The sequence below is a fragment of the Panthera onca genome, chromosome F1 (assembly GCF_046562875.1).
Source record: "Panthera onca isolate mPanOnc1 chromosome F1, mPanOnc1 haplotype 2, whole genome shotgun sequence".
Taxonomy (NCBI): Eukaryota; Metazoa; Chordata; class Mammalia; order Carnivora; family Felidae; genus Panthera; species Panthera onca.
The window spans coordinates 22530114-22549211 of NC_138355.1; the positions used below are offsets into that span (position 1 = coordinate 22530114).

General features: G+C 43.7%; 1 protein-coding gene across 6 annotated transcripts in view; it reads right to left on the reverse strand.

The window, feature by feature from the left end:
* Positions 1 to 8121: 8121 nt before the first annotated feature.
* The window catches only part of LOC132686089 (protein Cryzl2-like), a 36455-nt gene continuing 25478 nt past the window's right edge, over positions 8122 to 19098 (reverse strand). For 4 of the 6 annotated variants that reach the window (XM_078440772.2, XM_078440773.2, XM_078440770.2 and 1 more), the window contains 2 exons: positions 11415 to 11462; positions 8255 to 8528 (listed from right to left, as the gene is read on the reverse strand). In XM_078440772.2, the coding sequence (XP_078296898.2) occupies positions 8298 to 8528; positions 11415 to 11462 (279 nt within the window). In that variant the 3' untranslated portion in view covers positions 8255 to 8297. The other 2 variants (XM_078440769.2, XM_078440771.2) reach the window with 2 other exon arrangements.

Here is a 19098-nt window from a genome sequence, read left to right on the forward strand (position 1 = left end):
CCATCCCAGGCATCCTTTGGCTTGTGCTGCATCAACCCAATTTCTGTGCCTGTCTTCACATGCTGACATGTGCTTGTCCTCCTCTGTGCCCAAATCTCTCTCTACTTATTAGGGTGACAGTCATTGGATTAGGGCCATCCTAATCCAGTCTGACCTCGTCTTAACTTGATTACATTTACAAAGACCCCAGCTCCAAATAAGGTCACGGTCGTGGGTACTGAAAGCTAGGATTTCAACATACCTTTTTGTTGGGGGAACACAACTCAACCCACAACCATTCGTGGGGTAATCTGTGGAGGTGATGTGACAGCCAGGGCACTGTTGTCACCCAGAGAATACAGGCATTTGGGACTGCTATTAAATCCACTGAAAGCCAGTCACTGCAGAAGAAGGCAAGCTATAGGCCTGCTTTAGAGACCTCAGTTCCAGGACCGGGAAAGGGAGGTCTCACCAGGCACATAGTGGGCTGTCCTCAATCCTGCCTAAGTGAAAAAACAAAGCTGACTTAGTGGAAACCTATCCTTACAGTGGATAAGCAATTCAAATCAACTTTGTGTTCATGGCAGGTCAGCAATATCTTGAACACATGAATAGCACATATTTGATGAGAAGCTACAAATTGACAAGATAATGAAAGCCTAAAAGATTTCCTACTCTCTCACCATTAGCATTAGGCAGTGAAACTGGAGAGATAAAGACAAAGAAAATAACCTCTATTGTGCTACAGAACTCAAATTTAGTAAGATGGGTAATATACTCTATCAATCAATTATCAGGGATTAAGTGCCTAGTATTGCAACATTGACAAGAGAAAAATAAAAAGGCGCCATCCTGCAAAGAACCTACCCACCAGTTGAGGATTGAAAACACACATTAAAGACAAGGTATAGTTAACTGTTGAATTCTATAGTGTAGATAGAGTCAATAATACAGAAATCCAAAAATAGGAGAGATTAATGATTCCAGGATTACTCAAAATGGGCTTTCTGGAGTTTGATAAGTATTTCCTTGGGGCCTGTTCTGTGTACCACAGTCATTGAGCTGGGCCCGAAGCCTTCAACTTTCCCTCTATGAGATCATTAGCATCTGGGTTTTCCAGAGGAAGAAACCAAGGTCCACACACATAAAGTGACCTGCCCAAGGTCAGATGGTTTGTAGGTTTCCAAGCTAGGAATTGAACCCAAGTCTTTTATCCTCAAGTCCATGGCTTTTTGTACAGTGCCTTGAAGGGTGAGTAGGGTTTGGATAGGCAAGGAAAAACAAGGAGAGTGTTTTATGTGTGGGAAATAGGATTAATATTTTATTATTACATTTAGCTAATTGGCTCCTGAGAGCCAGCCTATGTCCCCAGATGAGAGGCTGCTGTCAGTCCTCCAGCTCTTAAAATATCTGGGTCAGTGAGAAGAGGATCACAAGGTCTCCTTATGGTTATTTTTAACTTAAAAATAACCTTTAAAGAAAAGGAGAGGATAAAAATGAAAACATATCAGAAATTTTACAAGCTGAAGTCAAAAGGGAACTATTCAATGGGAACAGCTAGGTTACTGACCCTCACTTGGAAGCTGCAGCAAGGGGGTCCCCGGTGGACCACAGTGGTTCCTGACTCCATCAGAACCGAGAAAGGTGGCCTGAATCTACATCAGAAAGTGAGCCTAAGACGTGAGCAGAAACCGAAGACAGGAGACAAGGATGCGCGAGTGCTACTTCCCCACACCTGCCTTCAAAAAGACATCGCCCTTGATCCTTTCTTCAGAGAAGTAATGGAGAAAGAAACTCAGTAGACCTGGTCCAGCTTCCGCCACTGGCGTTTGCATATTGCAGAACAAAAGGAAAGGAAGAGGAATCTTTCAATCACCTGCAATGTGAAATTGGCACTGATTGACATGCGAATGCTGTTCTCAAGAGGAAAAAAAACATCCTGAGTATCGCTTTACGTTTTTTTGAGACAAATGAGCAGTAATCCAAACCCCCTGCACAGCTTTCCCATCAACTCGAGATACCAGGAATGAAGAAACCGCAATTGCCAGAAAATATGCCTCCCAGGACCTCAAAAGGAGAGGTTCCTGCAAAGCGTTCCCACTGTGTCATGTGTCCAGAGCAGCAGATGAGAACAGCAAGATGGATGCTGTCCCACACTGGGTCCCCTGTCAGATATAGGTCCTGAGACTAAGGAACTTATTCCCTAGTTGCATCTCTAACCCAAGGCCATGATCATAGCAAATGTTCACTAAATTGTTGAATGTCTTTGAAGGCTAAGCCTAATATATACAAATGCAACGGGACGACTATGCAAATCCATGGCTCTCTAAGGGCTGAACTGTGTGCTATGGGAATTCCTACGAGAGCGAGATCAATCCGAGCTGGTTTCACAGAGGAAATGAACCTTCAGCGGGCCCTGAATGGATATAACTTGCACAGAAAAGGAATGACGATGCTTGGTGCAGAGAAATTCACAATGCACACCCGGTTCCCGCATTCACAGAGCTCATTATCTAGCAATCCATCTCCTTAGAGTAGAAGGTACTAATGGGTCATGACAGAGGCCGACATTTATTTAGGGCCCATGAAGTGCCAGGCACTATGCTAAGTGCTTCACAAATATAACCTCGTTTTGACCTCATTACAACTCAAGGACAAGGGGGTTACTATTACCACCATTTTATGGACAAGAAGCAGAGCCCACAGCTAATTAGTGCCGAGGCCACAATTCAAATCGTTGGCTGTCTTGGCTAGTGGACCATTCTCCTTTCACTCTTCTCCATGGGACATGAGGTCAGGGGAAGTTGTACGGTGGGGTGCTTGCAAGCCTGGCAAAGCCGTTCATATTTGCTATGGAGGAAATAAAAAGCTATTTGTCATCAGTCCTCTCTTCCTGCTGTTCCTGGATCTCCTCTGGTGAAGTTGGATTCCTTAGGGATACACGTCATATTCAGAGTGTGTCCAGGCAAGACACATTCTTTCCCTCCAGATCTCCATCGGCTTTCCAGCATAGCAAACTGCAGTGGCCATCTTGAAAGGAAATTTCAGTCATATTTTTGTCTCTCCCTTAAATCCCAAACCTATAGATGCCATTAAGAAACCAATCCCAGGGCGGCACCTGGGTGACTCAGTCGGTTAAGTGTCCAACTTCGGCTCAGGTCACCATCTCTCAGTCCATGGGTTTGAGCCCTGCATCGGGCTCTGTGCTGACAGTTCAGAGCCTGGAGCCTGCTTCGGATTCTGTGTCTCCCTCTCTTTCTGCGCTCTTCTGCTCATGCTCTGTCTCTGTCTCTCTCTCAAAAATAAATAAACATTAAAAAAAAAAAAAAAAAAGAAACCAATCCCCGTGGTTTTTCCTCCTCCAGCCCTCTACCCCCCTTTTTTAGTTTTCCTAAGATCTGTGAGAACCCTTGAAGTTGCTCAGAGACCAGAATACCCCAGGTTTTGGGTGGCATCTCACCACCCAAAACATCCAAAGAAGAGAGATGCTTTCAAAGTTCTTCTTATCTTTTTAAATAATGTTTGTTTGAGAAAGAGAGAGAGCGCATTTGCATGTGTGAGCGGGGGAGGGGCGGAGAGAGAATCCCAAGCAGCCTCCACATTCAGTGTGGAGCCCAACTCAGGGTGGATCCCATGACTGCAAGATCATGAGATCACAACCTGAGCTGATATCGAGAGTCAGATGCTAGGAGCACCTGGGTGGTTCAGTCAGTTAAGCATCTCTCTGCCTCTCCCCTCCCCCCCCTTCATGCTCTCTCTCTCTCTCTCAAAATAAATAAACATTAAAAAGAGACAGAGAGAGAGTCGGACACTTAACTGACTGACCCAGGCACCCCTCTGCTTACCTCCTCACCTTTATTTCTCTACCTTCGCAAGGAAGAACAAGGGATGAAAGAAGAGATGTCTGTATTCTCTCTACCTCCCTCCCTAGAGGACCAGGGAGTGTCCCTATCCTCAGTGTTCTCCTTCATTTCTGAGCTGGCAAATATTGCTCCCCAGCAAGGCCAGGATCAGGAAGGACAAAGTGAAGGTCAACCCACCTAAAGGAAATAGAATTGGAAATTCAGCAATAAAAGTGGCAATTCTCATGCCCCTGCGGCTACTATGTTTACCAAGTACAAAACACTGCCACAGACATCCCTTCAGTTGAATCTCTTACAATAGTGCAGCAGGTTTTAATGTTGATATTACCTTTTTTTCTTCTTTTTTGCAGATGAGGAAATGGAGGTACATAAAAAAGAAGTGATTCCCGGGGCGCCTGGGTGGCTCAGTTGGTTAAGCGTCTGACTTCGGCTCAGGTCACGATCTCGCAGTTTGGGGGTCTGAGCCCCGTGAGCCCCGCGTCGGGCTCTGTGCTGACAGCTCAGAGCCTGGAGCCTGCTTCGGATTCTGTGTCTCTCCATCTCTCGGCCCCTCCCCTGCTCATGCTCTATGTCTCCCTGTCTCTCAATAATAAATAAACGTTAAAAAAATAAATAAATACAAATAAATAAAGTAAATAAAAAGAAGTGATTCCCGAGAGTCACTTGCAGCCAGGCCCTCTGAGCTCAAATTCTGTGCTCTGTCCTCTCTGGCACATCCACTCGGGAATCTTGATCTGGACAAGGATGCCAGATGGAAACAGGAAAGCTTCATGGCCACTCTCCATGGTGCCATAGTCCAAAACTGGGGAGACTTACCCAAACTGTTTTTAATTTCATTTTATAATCTATGAATCTATCTTCCAGAAATACATGTCTTTCTCTTATAATATTTGATTTTGGTCCTAGCAATCTTTGACAGTAGTAAGTTCCATGTACTTAGTATTCCTGTGTAAAGAAGTACTATTTTTACTTTGCCCTAAAGCTATTTCTTTAAAATGATGAAGTTGTCCCTAGTTCTTGTGCTCTGGGATTTAATACGTTCATATTTTTATCCTATGATTTTCATTATTTTCCAAATTTCAATCATATTCCCCTCTCAGCCTGTGTCTTTCCAGAATGAAGAGCCCCAATTCTTTCATCATCCCTCACAAAAGAACCCCCTCTGCCCTCTGGATCAATTTAGGTGTCCTTCTTTAGACCTTGTCTGGTTCTGTATGTCTTTGAGGTACGTCGGATCGTGGGGCTCCCATCGCTTTGTCCATTATTCCATATAAAAGAGCACAATGACTTCAGCTACAATAGAGTGTAGAAATACTTGAGAGACACTTTTAAAAATCAAACAATTCCTTTGCTCCATATCAGCCCAGCAGATGCCAAAAAAAAATACACATTTTTGCTCCACTCTGAAATGAACTTGAACACACTGGTGCTAGACAACCTCATAATCTATTACGAAAATGACAATTAGAAAGCGCTTTCACGCATTATCATACATTATCTCATTTGACCCTCACAGGAACCACGCAAGGTAGAAAAAACATATTATGATCTTCATTGTTTTACCTGAGAAAATTAAAAAGAGGAGTCTAGCCCAAGGCCGAACAGCTGGACTTAAGAGCCCAGTCGCTGGTCCTCTACTGAGAGAATGGTGCTTTATTCCCTGTGCAATACAGCCTTCCTGATAACCTCTTGTGGTTCATGTGAAATCACCAAACTATCCCCGTCCAAGTCTCTCTGAGTGGTCCACAGAGCAGTCACGATATTCTACAGTCCTACTGAGAGGAAAGATGTTTACAGTCAGTCTAGACCCTCTTCCCTTCTCTCTCCGTGCTGTCTCTACAATCTCATCACAGGTACCAATGGTACCTCCACACAAATGATGCCCAAATTCGTATCTCTAGGCCACACCTCTCTTCTGAGCATGAGACAGGTACAGAAAACTGCACAGCTCACATCTCCTGGATGTCTCAATATATGCACAACCTTACCTTGTGCATCTAACCCCATCATATCCCCTGCCACCACCAAAACTCGGTTCTCTTCTGATGTTCCTCCTCTCAAATACCTATCCAGGAAGCTAGGAGACATCCTGACATTTCCCTCCCTCCCCCTCCACCAACCCTGCCTGTTCTTTCGCTTTTACCTCCCGCAGAGCTCTCTGTCCTGTCGATTTCTCTCCCTTCCCATCATCACCACCTTAGTCCCAGATACCCTCCTCTCCCATTGGGATTTTCATGGACTCCTCGTTGTTCTGTTCATCTCTAAAACTTTCTCCCACTATAGCTAGGAGGATTCTTCCAAAAATGCTGTGCTGCTCATGCTGCCCCCACCCCACCCCTCCCTAGAGCACCTCATGGCATCCCATCCTTTTAAGGTAAGGGCACAAACCATACCTGGCCCACAGGTCCTAATCTGGGCCTGTCTGCAGCCTCATGTTACAACACCTGCCTCCATTGCTCCCCCTCCAGCCCTACTCCTCTTCTCTCCTTCTCTCAACCCCTCTCACTCACAGACTTTCATTTGCCATGGGGCCCTAGAACACTCCTCCCTTCCTTCCCTATTTAAATTCCTAGAATTCAATGTTCCAGAAGCCTCCGTCTTCAGAGTTTCAAGGATCTCTCCTCAGGGAAACCTTTCCTGACCTGCCTGAGTTAGATTTCCCCATTATACTTTATGCGACACTAATTTGGCATGGTTTTGTGGTTTTAATTCACGTCCATCTCCCCCGCTAAATTTGTAAACTTCTGCCCACCAATATACACAGGGAATCGTGTATATTCCCTGTGCTGTGCTGAGCTTGTCACACAGAGGCACAGCCATGTGTATCACATCAAGGTGAATAAATGAATAAGCCCACTAATAAGGAAGTGGTTGCATATGATACATATCCTCATTATGGAGCACTAAACAGCTGTTAAAAAGAACGAGATGCCTATTTTACTAATATGGAATGATGTCTATTACATACTGATTAAAAACAGTACAATACAGAACAGTGTGCATACTATGATCAATTAATTCGTTTATATATTTTGCCAGAGAGCACACGCGTGTGCATGAGCGGGGTGGGGGTGGCAGAAAGAGGGAGGGAGGGAGAGAATCCCAGGCAGGCCCCACACTCCAGCACAGAGCCCGTTGTGGGGCTCAAACTTACAAACTGGGAGATCATGGCCTGAGCTGAAACCAAGAGTCAGACACTTGACCGACTGAGCCACCCAGGTGCCCTGATGATTGGTTATTTTTTTTTTAATTTTTATTTTTTCAACGTTTTTTATTTATTTTTGGGACAGAGAGAGACAGAGCATGAACGGGGGAGGGGCAGAGAGAGAGGGAGACACAGAATCGGAAACAGGCTCCAGGCTCCGAGCCATCAGCCCAGAGCCTGACGCGGGGCTCGAACTCACGGACCGCGAGATCGTGACCTGGCTGAAGTCGGACGCTTAACCGACTGCGCCACCCAGGCGCCCCGATTGGTTATTTTTAAAAACTATGTATGTCTTTATTTAAAAAAAAAAACAAAAACAAAACCTCTGTGTGTATGCATCGTGTGTACGTGTTTAAAGGATCTACCAAAGCAGCACCAAACTGCTTACTGTGGTTTCCCTGGAGAAACCACAGGTTAGATGGGGCACCTGGTGGCTCAGTTGGTTAAGCATCTGACTTCAGCTCAGGTCATGATCTCACAGTTCCTGACTTTAAGCCCCACATCGGGCTCTGTGCTGACAGCTCAGAGCCTGGAACCTGCTTCGGATTCTGTGTCTCCCTCTCTCTCTGCCCCTCCCCTGCTCGCAATCTGTCTCTCTCTCTCTCTCTCTCTCAAAAATAAATAAGCATTAAAAAAAAAAAAAAAAAAGGCAGGCAGGCAGGTTAGAGAAAAATAGGATAACTTCTACTCAAACTTTTTGCTGCTTTGATTTTTTTCAATGATTGTTTTGTGATCATTTTAACAACACCGTTTTTAAAATAACGAGGCAATTCACTGAAGTTTGAGAAACTATTTCTACATACAGCAAAAATTTTTTAAAAATAATAATCACTCTGTATAGGATTTCTCAACAATAGCAAAGTTCCAGAAGTCGGCATCCTTCCACCTCAGGGCTTCCATCTAGCAATAAGCTGTGACAAAGAAGCCAGGGGAAGAGAACAACTAGACATGCCAGCATTTGTTTAATTTGGGCCTTCCCTTCCCATGCCTTTTATAAACAATAACTATTTTGAAAACTCACTGCTCTTTGATTCACTTACACAATCCGAGAAGAAAAATGAAGCGGGAGAAGTAATAGTGCAAATTTTTCTTCATTTATTTAATTTTGTTGCTGTTGTTGTTGAACACAAGCGATGGCGCGAGAACACATTTATTTCTCTTCGCTTGCTACGTAACAAATCTTTTGCGGTCTTTGCCGCAGCTGCAGAGGAAGGAGCGGGGACAAATATCCTGACGATGTAGAGACAAGGTCATCCCATAGTTAATACCTCACTTGAGTTGTTGAGACAAGTGTGTGCAGGTGGACAGACCCACAGCTGGTGAAAAAGAAGAGGTAGGTGTGTGGGAGCGATTTCTCCGGCAGCCAGCCGGCGGGGAAGAGCTGGGGACAATCTTGAGTATCGAATAAATACGGTCACTCGGAGCTGCATTGGTTCTTTTTTCAGGCTAATGGTTCCGACGCTGGAACGGCCAAACAGTGACTAAAATATGAGTCAAATGCTCTCAAATCAAATCATCCCAAAGAAGCAGGAGCACGGCGAGCAGGGAGCAGGTCATTAGGGCTTCTAACCAATACTTGTTCAACCTGAAGAAACTTGCTCTCTTTAACGACTGCCTCTTTCAATCTAAGTCATTTTGACGTTAGTGAGCTGAGGGCAATCGATCTTTATTACTGGTGACACCTACTGATCAGCTCTGAACCGAAGGAAAGGTAGCTCCCCACTGGGCTTGCACACTTTTCCCAACCCTGATCTTTCGTGCTTCTCTCTGCCAAGCAAGTCTTTGATTATCCCAAGGGGTGACAGGAAATTTTTTTAATTAGCCTCAAAGTTGGTGTCTTGATATTTTTGAAGACCAACTTCCATTTAAATACAAACCAGCTCAGGTTAAGAAGAAGTAAGGTTGGGAGCGCCTGGGTGGCTCAGTCAGTTGAGCGCCTGACTTGGGCTCAGGTTGTGATCTCTCGGTTTTGTGAGTTCTAGCCCCACATCGGGCTCCCTGCTGTCAGCACAGAGCCTGCTTCAGATCCTCTGTCCTGCCCCCCCGACTCCCGTCCCTCCCCTGCTTGCAGGAAGAGGTGAAGCGTGGGCTCTGGCCCTCACAGAAGCACCACGAGGTCCCACAACAGACACAGGGGTGGCTTCCCTGACACCCGCCCCCCCCCCCCTTCTGCTACTTTCTCGGTTTTCAATTCTTTCCCCAAACGTTCACTCCCGATTTTACAATTCAGTCCTTGCAAGAGCTCTTTTGGTGAGGAGATCCTGAGAAGATAGGTGTTTCCAAATGGCCTGAAGGACTTATCAGAAAACAAAGCCTCTTACCGCATTTATTGGAACAAATAAAAGTACTTATTCTCCTCAAGAATGAGTAAAAGTACCCCCATCCCTGTGGTGTCAGGCATCTGTTTTACCCCCACCCCACCACTCACTTTTTTGGGAATTATCACTCATGGAGTAGGACGAGTAGAGAACAACAAACAAATGTAGAGGACCTCGCCCCGCAGACCGGCCATGGGCAGAGAATGGAGCTCACATCAACCTAAGCTGGGCACTCAATTCACACTCTGCTCTCTTCTCTGCCTGGATTCACTTAGATGTGAGGTAATATGTTGTGGGGTTTTTTGTGGGTTTTTTTTTTTTTTTTTACATTTTTTGTTGTAGTAAAACATACGTAACATAAAATTCACCATTGTAACCATTTTTACATGTACGGTTCGGTGACATTATATTCTTCATTGTTGGGCAACCATCACCACTATCTACCCCTCAAACGTTTTCATCTTCCCAAACTGAAACTCTGTACTCACTAAACAATAACCCCCTCAGTCTGTCCTCCCCCCAGCCCCTGGCAACCACCATTCTACTTCCTATCTCTATGAATTTGACTACCCTCGGTACTTCCTAGGAGTGAAATCACACCATGTCTGTCCTCTTGTGACTGGCTTATGTCACTTAGCCTACGTCTTCAAGGTTCATCATGTGGCAGCATGGGTCAGAATTTCATTCCTTTTTAGGGCTGGATAATATTCCTGTTGTGTGTATACACCACATTTTTTCCACCCATTCATCTGTTGATGGACATTTGGTTTGTTTCCAGGCTGGCGTATTCTTAACTTACTCCCACAATTTAAGACTTGTAGACCATTTAAAATCAATTCCATTTATGGCGTATTTACTACTCATTGTGATAGGAATTGTGGGAGGTACAAAGGTGAATCAGACATGGTACCCTCTTTCAAAAAACTTATGCTACCTTGGGAAAGGAGGAAAGAAAGAAGTAAAAGTAACCAGCATTTGCTAATAGCTCACCATGCACCGGATAATTTGCCCAATTGCTGCATGTGTTGCCCACGACAACGTTGTGAGGTAGATATTGTAATATGAGAAAATGGAGGCTCACAGACCTTAAGTAACCACCTCCGAAGTGGTAAGACCAGGATGCGAACCCACATCTTAGATTCAGAATCCTGTGTTCATTCTACTAGACATGCTGCTCCCTCTGGTGCCAGGCAGAATGTGACAAATCCCAAGGAAAAAGCTACAGGAAGGTGGAAGGGAAGAAATGACCAGCCTCCTGAGGGGGCCGGCTCATGGCAGAGGTCAGTCTTGGAAGTCAGAAAGGTTCGTGTTTGACAGGGACAAGGGAGCAGAGGAAACTGCTTGAGCAGAGAAAAGGGGGGTTGGCAGGAAATCTAAGTACACATGGGGGGACCAGAGGCATTGTGTAACTTGAGGCTGCAGAGCAGAGCATGGCAAGGTCATGGACACAAAGAAATGCTAGCTTGAGGAGTCTGGACTCCACCATGTAGACCAAGGGGAGCCATTGCAGGTTTTCTGAGAAGAGACACAGTCACAGCTGTACTTTAGGAAGGTCACCATGGCAACAATGTATAACCACAAGGACGGAGGGGTGGGGGACGTTTAAAGGTTGGAAAGCCAGTCAGAAAGTTACTGGAATTAGCAGATGAAACATAATTGGTTGGAATGGAAAAGAGGATACGGAGGTGAGAGATATCTTGAGAGGTGGGGATCACAGAACCCGGCTACTGAGGCATTGTGAACAGAATGGCCATACATCCTGCTTTGCCTGGGACACCTTGCTTGCCTGGTGTAATTACTAACAGCCTCCTTTCCCTCTCCAATACAGACAAAGTAGGACTATACAGTATGTGTCACACTATTTACTAGGAATAAGAAAACAGAATCGAAGATGCCTCTAAAAGATTCTGAACCTGGATTAATCAGGAAAGCGGTTACACCTTTAGAAACACTGGAGGCAAAGGAGGTTTTTTGGAAAGATGAGGAGCTTAGATTTGGACATGCTGAATTTGCTGCTGAGGTGAGGGTTTATTTCAGGGAGATAAGCACCTTGCCCATGGATTTGCGCTGTATCACATGAAGGAAGGCATCATTGACCTAAAAAAAAATTCAAAAATATATGGTCACAGTTGCACATTTCTTTTTTTTTAATTTTTTTTTTCAACGTTTTTTTATTTATTTTTGGGACAGAGAGAGACAGAGCATGAACGGGGGAGGGGCAGAGAGAGAGGGAGACACAGAATCGGAAACAGGCTCCAGGCTCCGAGCCATCAGCCCAGAGCCTGACACGGGGCTCGAACTCACGGACCGCGAGATCGTGACCTGGCTGAAGTCAGACGCTTAACCGACTGCGCCACCCAGGCGCCCCACACAGTTGCACATTTCAATAAGCATTCTCTGGTAGGCCGAGTCTTAAAATAGCTAAAATATTAAGACGTGTCTCCAATGAACTGTATACAACTAACTATGCAATACTAGCTGAACAATCACCATAAACTGAAAGGAAAATAATAATATTTAAGAATAACCCAACTTCAGAATTTTTCTGTCCAAACTAACAATTTTCAACGTTGTCAGATAAGTGACAGCAGGTAAAAAGTCCTCAGGCCGCTCCATACTCTATTGTAATATTTCTGTGTGTTCTAGCTCTTGAAAGAATGCAGCCACTGCCAGAAGAATCAATACTTTAATATTTTACAATTTTTATCTTCTTATTAAAATTGTCCTGTTTCCAGTGTAACCGAAATTGCAATCTATCTCAAATCCTATTTTTTTTTTAGAAGTACAAGGCTATAAAACATAAATTAAAAATCAGCCACAGTAATAAAAACAGTGCAATACTGGAGAGAGAATAAGTGCATCAACGGAACACACGAGAGCCCAAAACAGGCCCACACGAAGACAGTCAACTGAGCCTTAATAAAGGAGCAAAGGCAAACTCAGTGCAGAGGGGACGGTCGTTTCAAGAAATGGCACGAGCAGGATGCCTGGGTGGCTCCGTCAGTTAAGCGTCCGCCTTTGGCTCAGGTTATGATCTCGCGGTCCGTGGGATGAAGCCCCGCGTCGGGCTCTGTACTGACAGTGAGGAGCCTGCTTGGGATTTCCCTTCACTCTCCCTCTGCTACCCTCCCTCACGCTTGCTCTGTCTCTCTCTTCTTCTCCCTCTCAAAAATAAATAAACATTTAAAAAAATTAAGAAGAAGAAATGAGCTATCAAGCCACGAAAAGACATGGGAGAACATTAAATGCATATTGGGTTTTTTTTCAAAAAAATTTTTAATGTTTATTTATTTTTGAGAGAGAGAGACAGAGTGTGAGCAGGGGTGGGGAGGGGCAGAGAGAGAGGAAGACACAGAACTCGAAGCAGGCTCCAGGCTCTGAGTTGTCAGCACAGAGCCAGATGCAGGGCTCGAACTCACGCACCGTGAGATCATGACCTGAACCAGAGTAGGATGCTTAACTGACTGAGTCACCCAGGCACCCCTAAATGCACATTGTTAAGTAAGAGAAGCCAGTCTCAAAAGTCTGCATACTATACGATCCCAACCACATGACATCCTGTAAAAGCTAAAACTGTAGAGACAGTAAGAAGATCCGTGGCTGTCAGGGGTTGGGGTTGGGAGCAGTGGTGAATACATGGAGCCCAGGGGATTCTTTAGAGCAGTGAAGCTGTTCTGTATGATACTGTAATGATGAATACATGACAGTATACATTCGTTTTGGTAAAACGTATAGACCTGTACAGCACAAGAGTGATCCCTAATGTAAACCAGGGACTTCAGTTAATAATAATGTATCAACATCGGCTCATCACTTGTAGCAAATGTACCACACCAATGCAATATGTTAATATTAGTGGAAACTGGGTGGTGGGAGAAGGAATATATGTGAATGCTACATACTCTCTGTGGAATTTTTCTGTAAACCTAAAACTGCTGAAAAAGTAAGTAAAGTCTACTGATTTTTAATAAAATAAATAACAAATGCACAAAATTAAAATTGAAAAAAGCAAACAGTAGAAGATAATAGAAGTGTCATTATTTGCACAGAATGTAATAATCTACATAGAAAAGCTAATCAAAGCAACAGATAAGCAAATGAGAAAGGCCAGCATATTGTGAGATAGAGATCAGCTAACAAAAATTACTGACATCTATATAAAAAATAATCGACTCCAGGGTTGGAAGATGGCGGCATAGGAGGACGCTGGGCTCACCGCGCGTCCTGCTGATCACTTAGATTCCACCTACACCTGCCTAAATAACCCAGAAAACCGCCAGAGGATTAGCAGAACGGAGTCTCCGGAGCCAAGCGCAGATGAGAGGCCCACGGAAGAGGGGCCCCTCCTGAAGTGGATCACCTAAGGAGAAGCAAGCTAAGCCTGCCCCTCCTGCCCCCGTGCACCTTGCCTACCCACCCCAGCTAATACGCCAGATCCCCAGCACCACAAGCCTGGCAGTGTGCAAGTAGCCCAGACGGGCCACACCACCCCACACTGAATCCCGCCCCTAGGAGAGGGGAAGAGAAGGCACACACCAGTCTGACTGTGGCCCCAGCGGTGGGCTGGGGGCAGACATCAGGGCTGACTGCGGCCCCGCCACCAACTCCAGTTATATAAAAAATAATCAAGTAGGAAATAAAACAGAAATGAAATAGTGTTCTCAAAGGCAACAAAAGCAGTAAAGTACTTATAATTAACATAATTAAGAACGACCCACAGACTTTATGGAGAAAAACTTTGAAATCTATTTACAAACATGAAACATCTGAATAAATGGCAATATATCCCTCTTCGCAAATGAGACAACATTGTAAAAACATCAGTACCTCCCGCAAATTAATCTCTAATGTCAATGCAACTCCAATGTCAGTCAGATATTTTTCAGGAACTAAACAAATCTATTCCAAAATTTACCTAAAAGGATAAAGATTCACAAAGAATCTTTAGGAGTTTAAGAAAGAACAAAGGTTGGAATAGTGGCCCTTCAGATAGGAAAACATACTTCACAACTATAAAGACAACAACAGTATGATACTGTTGTAGGAACAGGTATCTGAACCAAGGGAATAGAAGAGAAAACAGAGTGTATCTGGGAACTTGAAATAAGATGAAGGTAGCAACATAAATCAGTGGAGAAACAATGAACTATTTGGTCTGGGAAAACTAGGTCACTGTAAGTAGAAAACTAAAATTGCTTACCTAACGTATACCCAATACAGAGGAGACTTCAGATGGATTAAAAGCATGAAATAGTGTGAAATAAAAGTACAAAGTTAGTAGAGAAAAATAGAGAAGATCACTGTGACCCAGATATAACAAAGGACTTTTTAAATATGTCCCAAATAGCACTAACCCACAAGGCAAAATATTGATGTGTTTGATTACATTAAATCTAGACAAAGATGACAGAGCAATGACAAATTTGGAGAGACAGACTTCTGCAAAGTCTCAAATTAGCATCTAGAACCTTGCTACTCACAGGGTGGTTCAAGGACCTGAGGCTTCTGTATCATCTGGGAGCTTATTAGAAATGCACCATCTTGAGCCCTTTCCTACCTTGACTGAATCATAATCTGCATCTTAACAAGATCCCCAGGTGATTCATACTCACATTAAAATTTGAGAACTGCAGATTACACAAGGAAATTTTGCAAATTAGTAAGAAAGAGACAGGAAGCCCTGCAGAAAATCGCATGAAGGGCTTAAAATGCTATTCAAAGAAGTGGAAACCTGAATGTTTACCAAATCTATAAAGAGATGCTTACATTGATTAGAAATCAGGGAGATGCAAATTAAAATAATAAGATGCCACTTTACACCCGTCAGTTTGGCAAAAATCAGAAAGTAGGACCATGCTACATATCAATGGGCTGGCGAAAGAAGAATCCGCGTGCACTGCTGGTGAGGGCGTGAACCAGTTGAGTCATCCTGGAGAGCGGTTTGCTGTCATACATCCTATGACCCAACAACCCTACTCCTGGGAAAATGCTCCCAAAGCAACATTGCACAGTCCCGACTGTGAGACCGTGTGACTGTGTATTATAGTGCTGATTATGGTGGCAGGGAATCAGGTCAAGGCCAGAGCGCATCACTAGGAAGCCGGTCTGTAAACTATGGCAGGTGCACACCGCTCTCTTCTAGGCAGCAGTGAGAAGCAATGAACCGGGCACAGCACCAGCAACATCGGTGGCGCTTAAAAAGACAGCACTGAGTGAAAAATGGAGAAACGGAACAAGGTCTACCGCACAACCTTATGCTGTTAGGTATTTGTGTCGCTTGAAAATCAACTAACACACAAAAAATCGTATGTTTTACAAGGAAACATAATCCAAGCATACGTATCAAACACATTATAGAGACTGACTCTGAGGAGGGAAACAAGAGTAGAGAACGGTAGTGGGCAACGAGAATAAAGGGAATAAGTAGATTCAGATATCCAGAAATACACAGACCTAAAAGCAGAAGACGGCCCAACAATGAAAATGTGCTTTGATTTTTTTGGGATGAGCACTGGGTGTTGTATGTAAGCCAATTCGGAAATAAATCATATTCATTAAAAAAATAAAATGTAAAAAAAATAAAAATAGTAATAAAAAGAAACTGGGCTTTGAAATGAGGAATATGAATATAGCCAACCTTCCCATGGAAACTCTTCCCAAAAAGCATAGAAAAAAATAAGTAGAAAAACAAATCAATCAATCAAACAAATCAATTCTCTGCAGCATGAAATCTCTGGTTTCAAAAACATCTGTCTTGCAGGGCTTTGTGCCTTACAGACACCTTTCCAATCCATGTAAATTTAGACATACTCAAAGGAGGTAGAAAAGGTTGAAGAGGTCTAAGACATGTGTTTTGAAACATGCATCCCTGCCCTGTTGATCACTCAGAGGTACACCTCCAGGCGACTTACAGCTGTATCTCACCGTCAGTTTGAAGCTGCCTGTTCCCGGAGATCTTGTCTCAGCCCAAAGATAGGAAATACTCCGAAAGCAAGCACGATTCGAGATAGCGATACCTCTTTTACTGGCTTCCTAGAGAAATGAGGAATCTCCTACAGATTAATGTTGACATACAAAGAAAGTTGTCCGTTTAAGTGCGAAAGCTTGTTTTTAATCACTTGGCTTATGTATGTATGTATGTATAGAACTGTAGCACATATTTACCTAACTTCTTGAAAAGATAATATTGGTGGGAAACACAAACTTTTTGTTCCATGATTTGGGGATCTCATAATTTTGAACATCTGTGATTTTCCCTTCTGTTTTTCTGGACTTCTATGTCCATTTGCCACTTCTGCTGTGATTGTAGCTACTTCTAAGAATAATCCAACTCTGTCTCCTTTCTACCTTGTGGTTTCTATCCAGGCAACCAGTGCTGTCCCGGACTGGATGCTCAGAGTGTGATAAGGCTCTGAGTGAGAAAGTAAGAAGGAAAGTGCATGGCATCAGACCAGACTCTTTTGATAGCTAATTCAGATGCCTGGGGACATTTTCCCCCTGTATTCTACAGGCTGCCCCCAGAGAGGGAGGCTGTTCCATACTGCTCCCTACATAGACACCCAGGCTGTTCCCAGAACCCTCCCTCGCACAGGGTGAAGCCATAATTAAATCTGTCTCTGGAGATATGCAACTCAGAATAATATGGGGGCAGGGTGAGGATATTGCTTTTGTCTTAGGTTCTGCTCTTAGAATTTTTAATTAGCTTATCAAGCAGGAATAATCAAAATAAGCTATAGTTCCCTAAATATATCATGCTGATTCATACCTCCTTAGAATCCAACTCTTTCCCCCTATTGTAACCCTGTCCTGAGATCTTCCCAAAAAACAAACACCTAAAGTCTGTTTTTATTGACTGGCATACACACGGTACCCAGTGAATGCTGACGAAGAAAATAAACTCATGAGTGAATGACCATATCTAGGACTGAGTGGGATTGTTTTCAAAAGGTAAAAATGCTTAGTTAGTGATATGTCGTCAGAGTTGCATTATACTCCTCATGTCATTGCTCTAATACATGTTCATCTGAATCTTCTTTTAAGAGTCAGCCGATACATTTTACCAAAAAAGAGGTAGATGACAAATGAGCATGTGAAAACATACTCAAGATCAATAGAGCAATGCAAATTAAACCCACAGTCAGATACCACTATAAACCTACTGGGATGGCCACCATTAAAGAAAACAGGTGACAATACAAAGTTCTGGCAGATGGCAAACAACTCGACTCTCCCATATTGTTGGTGGGAATGCAAAAGAATACAACCATTCTCATAAACGGTTGGTCATTTATTAAGAGTTAAACATAGGGGAGCCTGGGTGGTGCAGTCAGTTAAGCATCTGACTTCGGTTCAGGTCATGATCTCACGGTTCGTGAGTTCAAGCCCCGTGTCGGGCTCTGTGCTGACAGCTCAGAGCCTGGAGCCTGCTTCAGCTTCTGTGTCTCCCTCTCTCTCTGCCCCACTCCTGGTTGCACTCTGTCTCTCTCTGTCTCAAAAATGAATAAACGTTAAAAAAATTTTTTTAAACTTAAAGAGTAATTTAATTTTTAAGAATATTCCACAGATATGGGGCACCTGGGTGGCTCAGTTTGTTAAGTGTAAAACTCTTGGTTTCAGCTCAGGTCATGATCTCACAGTTCATGAGTTCGAGCCCCACATCACACCGGCGGTGTGGAGCCTGCTCAGGATTCTTTCTCTCTCCTTTTCGCTCTGGCCCTCCACTGCTCATGCTCTCTCTCTCCCTCTCTCCCTCTCTCTCTCTCTCTCAAAATTAACATATTAAAAAAAAGAGAATATCCCACAGATAGGAGTGTCTGGGTGGCTCAGTCTGTTAAGCATCCAACTCTTGATCTCAGCTCACGTCTTGATCTCAGGGTCGTGAGTTCAAGCCCCATGTTGGGATCTGTGCTGGGCATGAAAGTCTACCTTAGGAAAAAAAAGAATATTCCACACATACACTCAGGAAACTTCAAGTAAACAATTTCTATCTATCAAATCTATTCATGTAGTGACCTCACCTGACCTTGGTATAATAATCAAGCTCAGATCTCTAGGGTTTAAATATTGTCTAGTTGAGATGTGTGTGAGCTTCTCCCTACAGAACACAGACTTGACACATCTAAATAAGGCCATCCTCTGAACAGATCACGGGACACATTCATGGCCCACCCATCACGGCACGGGTGCAACCCTTCAGCAAATAATACATTCTAGTTAAAATTCAAAATCTAAAGGCTGTTTCTCTAATCTTGCCCATGAAATGTCAACATATGTGTTATAGTTCATGGGAAGTGAAAAAACTCAACTCTAACCATTTTATGATGGCGAGGTATTTTGCCTTAAACATATATTAAGAGTTTGTTATGTGCTTTTACACGTGTTACCTTATGTGATCTTGATAACCACCTTAGTATGTAGAGTATATTGCTGCCCCTATCACACATGAGGAAACTAAAGCACAGAGATGTGAGTAATTTGCCCATAGCCAGTTAAGAGGTAGGGCCAGGATCTGAACCCAGGTGGTCTAACCCTATAGCCCCCTCCTCTCAATCAGTCATTCAACAGATACATGAGTACCTGCCAGAATCTGGAGACAAAGAGATGCATGGCCCCTGCCCACATGGAGTTCATAGTCTATAGGAATGACAAGTATCAAGTAATTACGAGTAGATGAACAAAAAGCACAGAGGGCTACAGAAGTTCATACCCATGCCTACTAAAAAGACTATGGTAC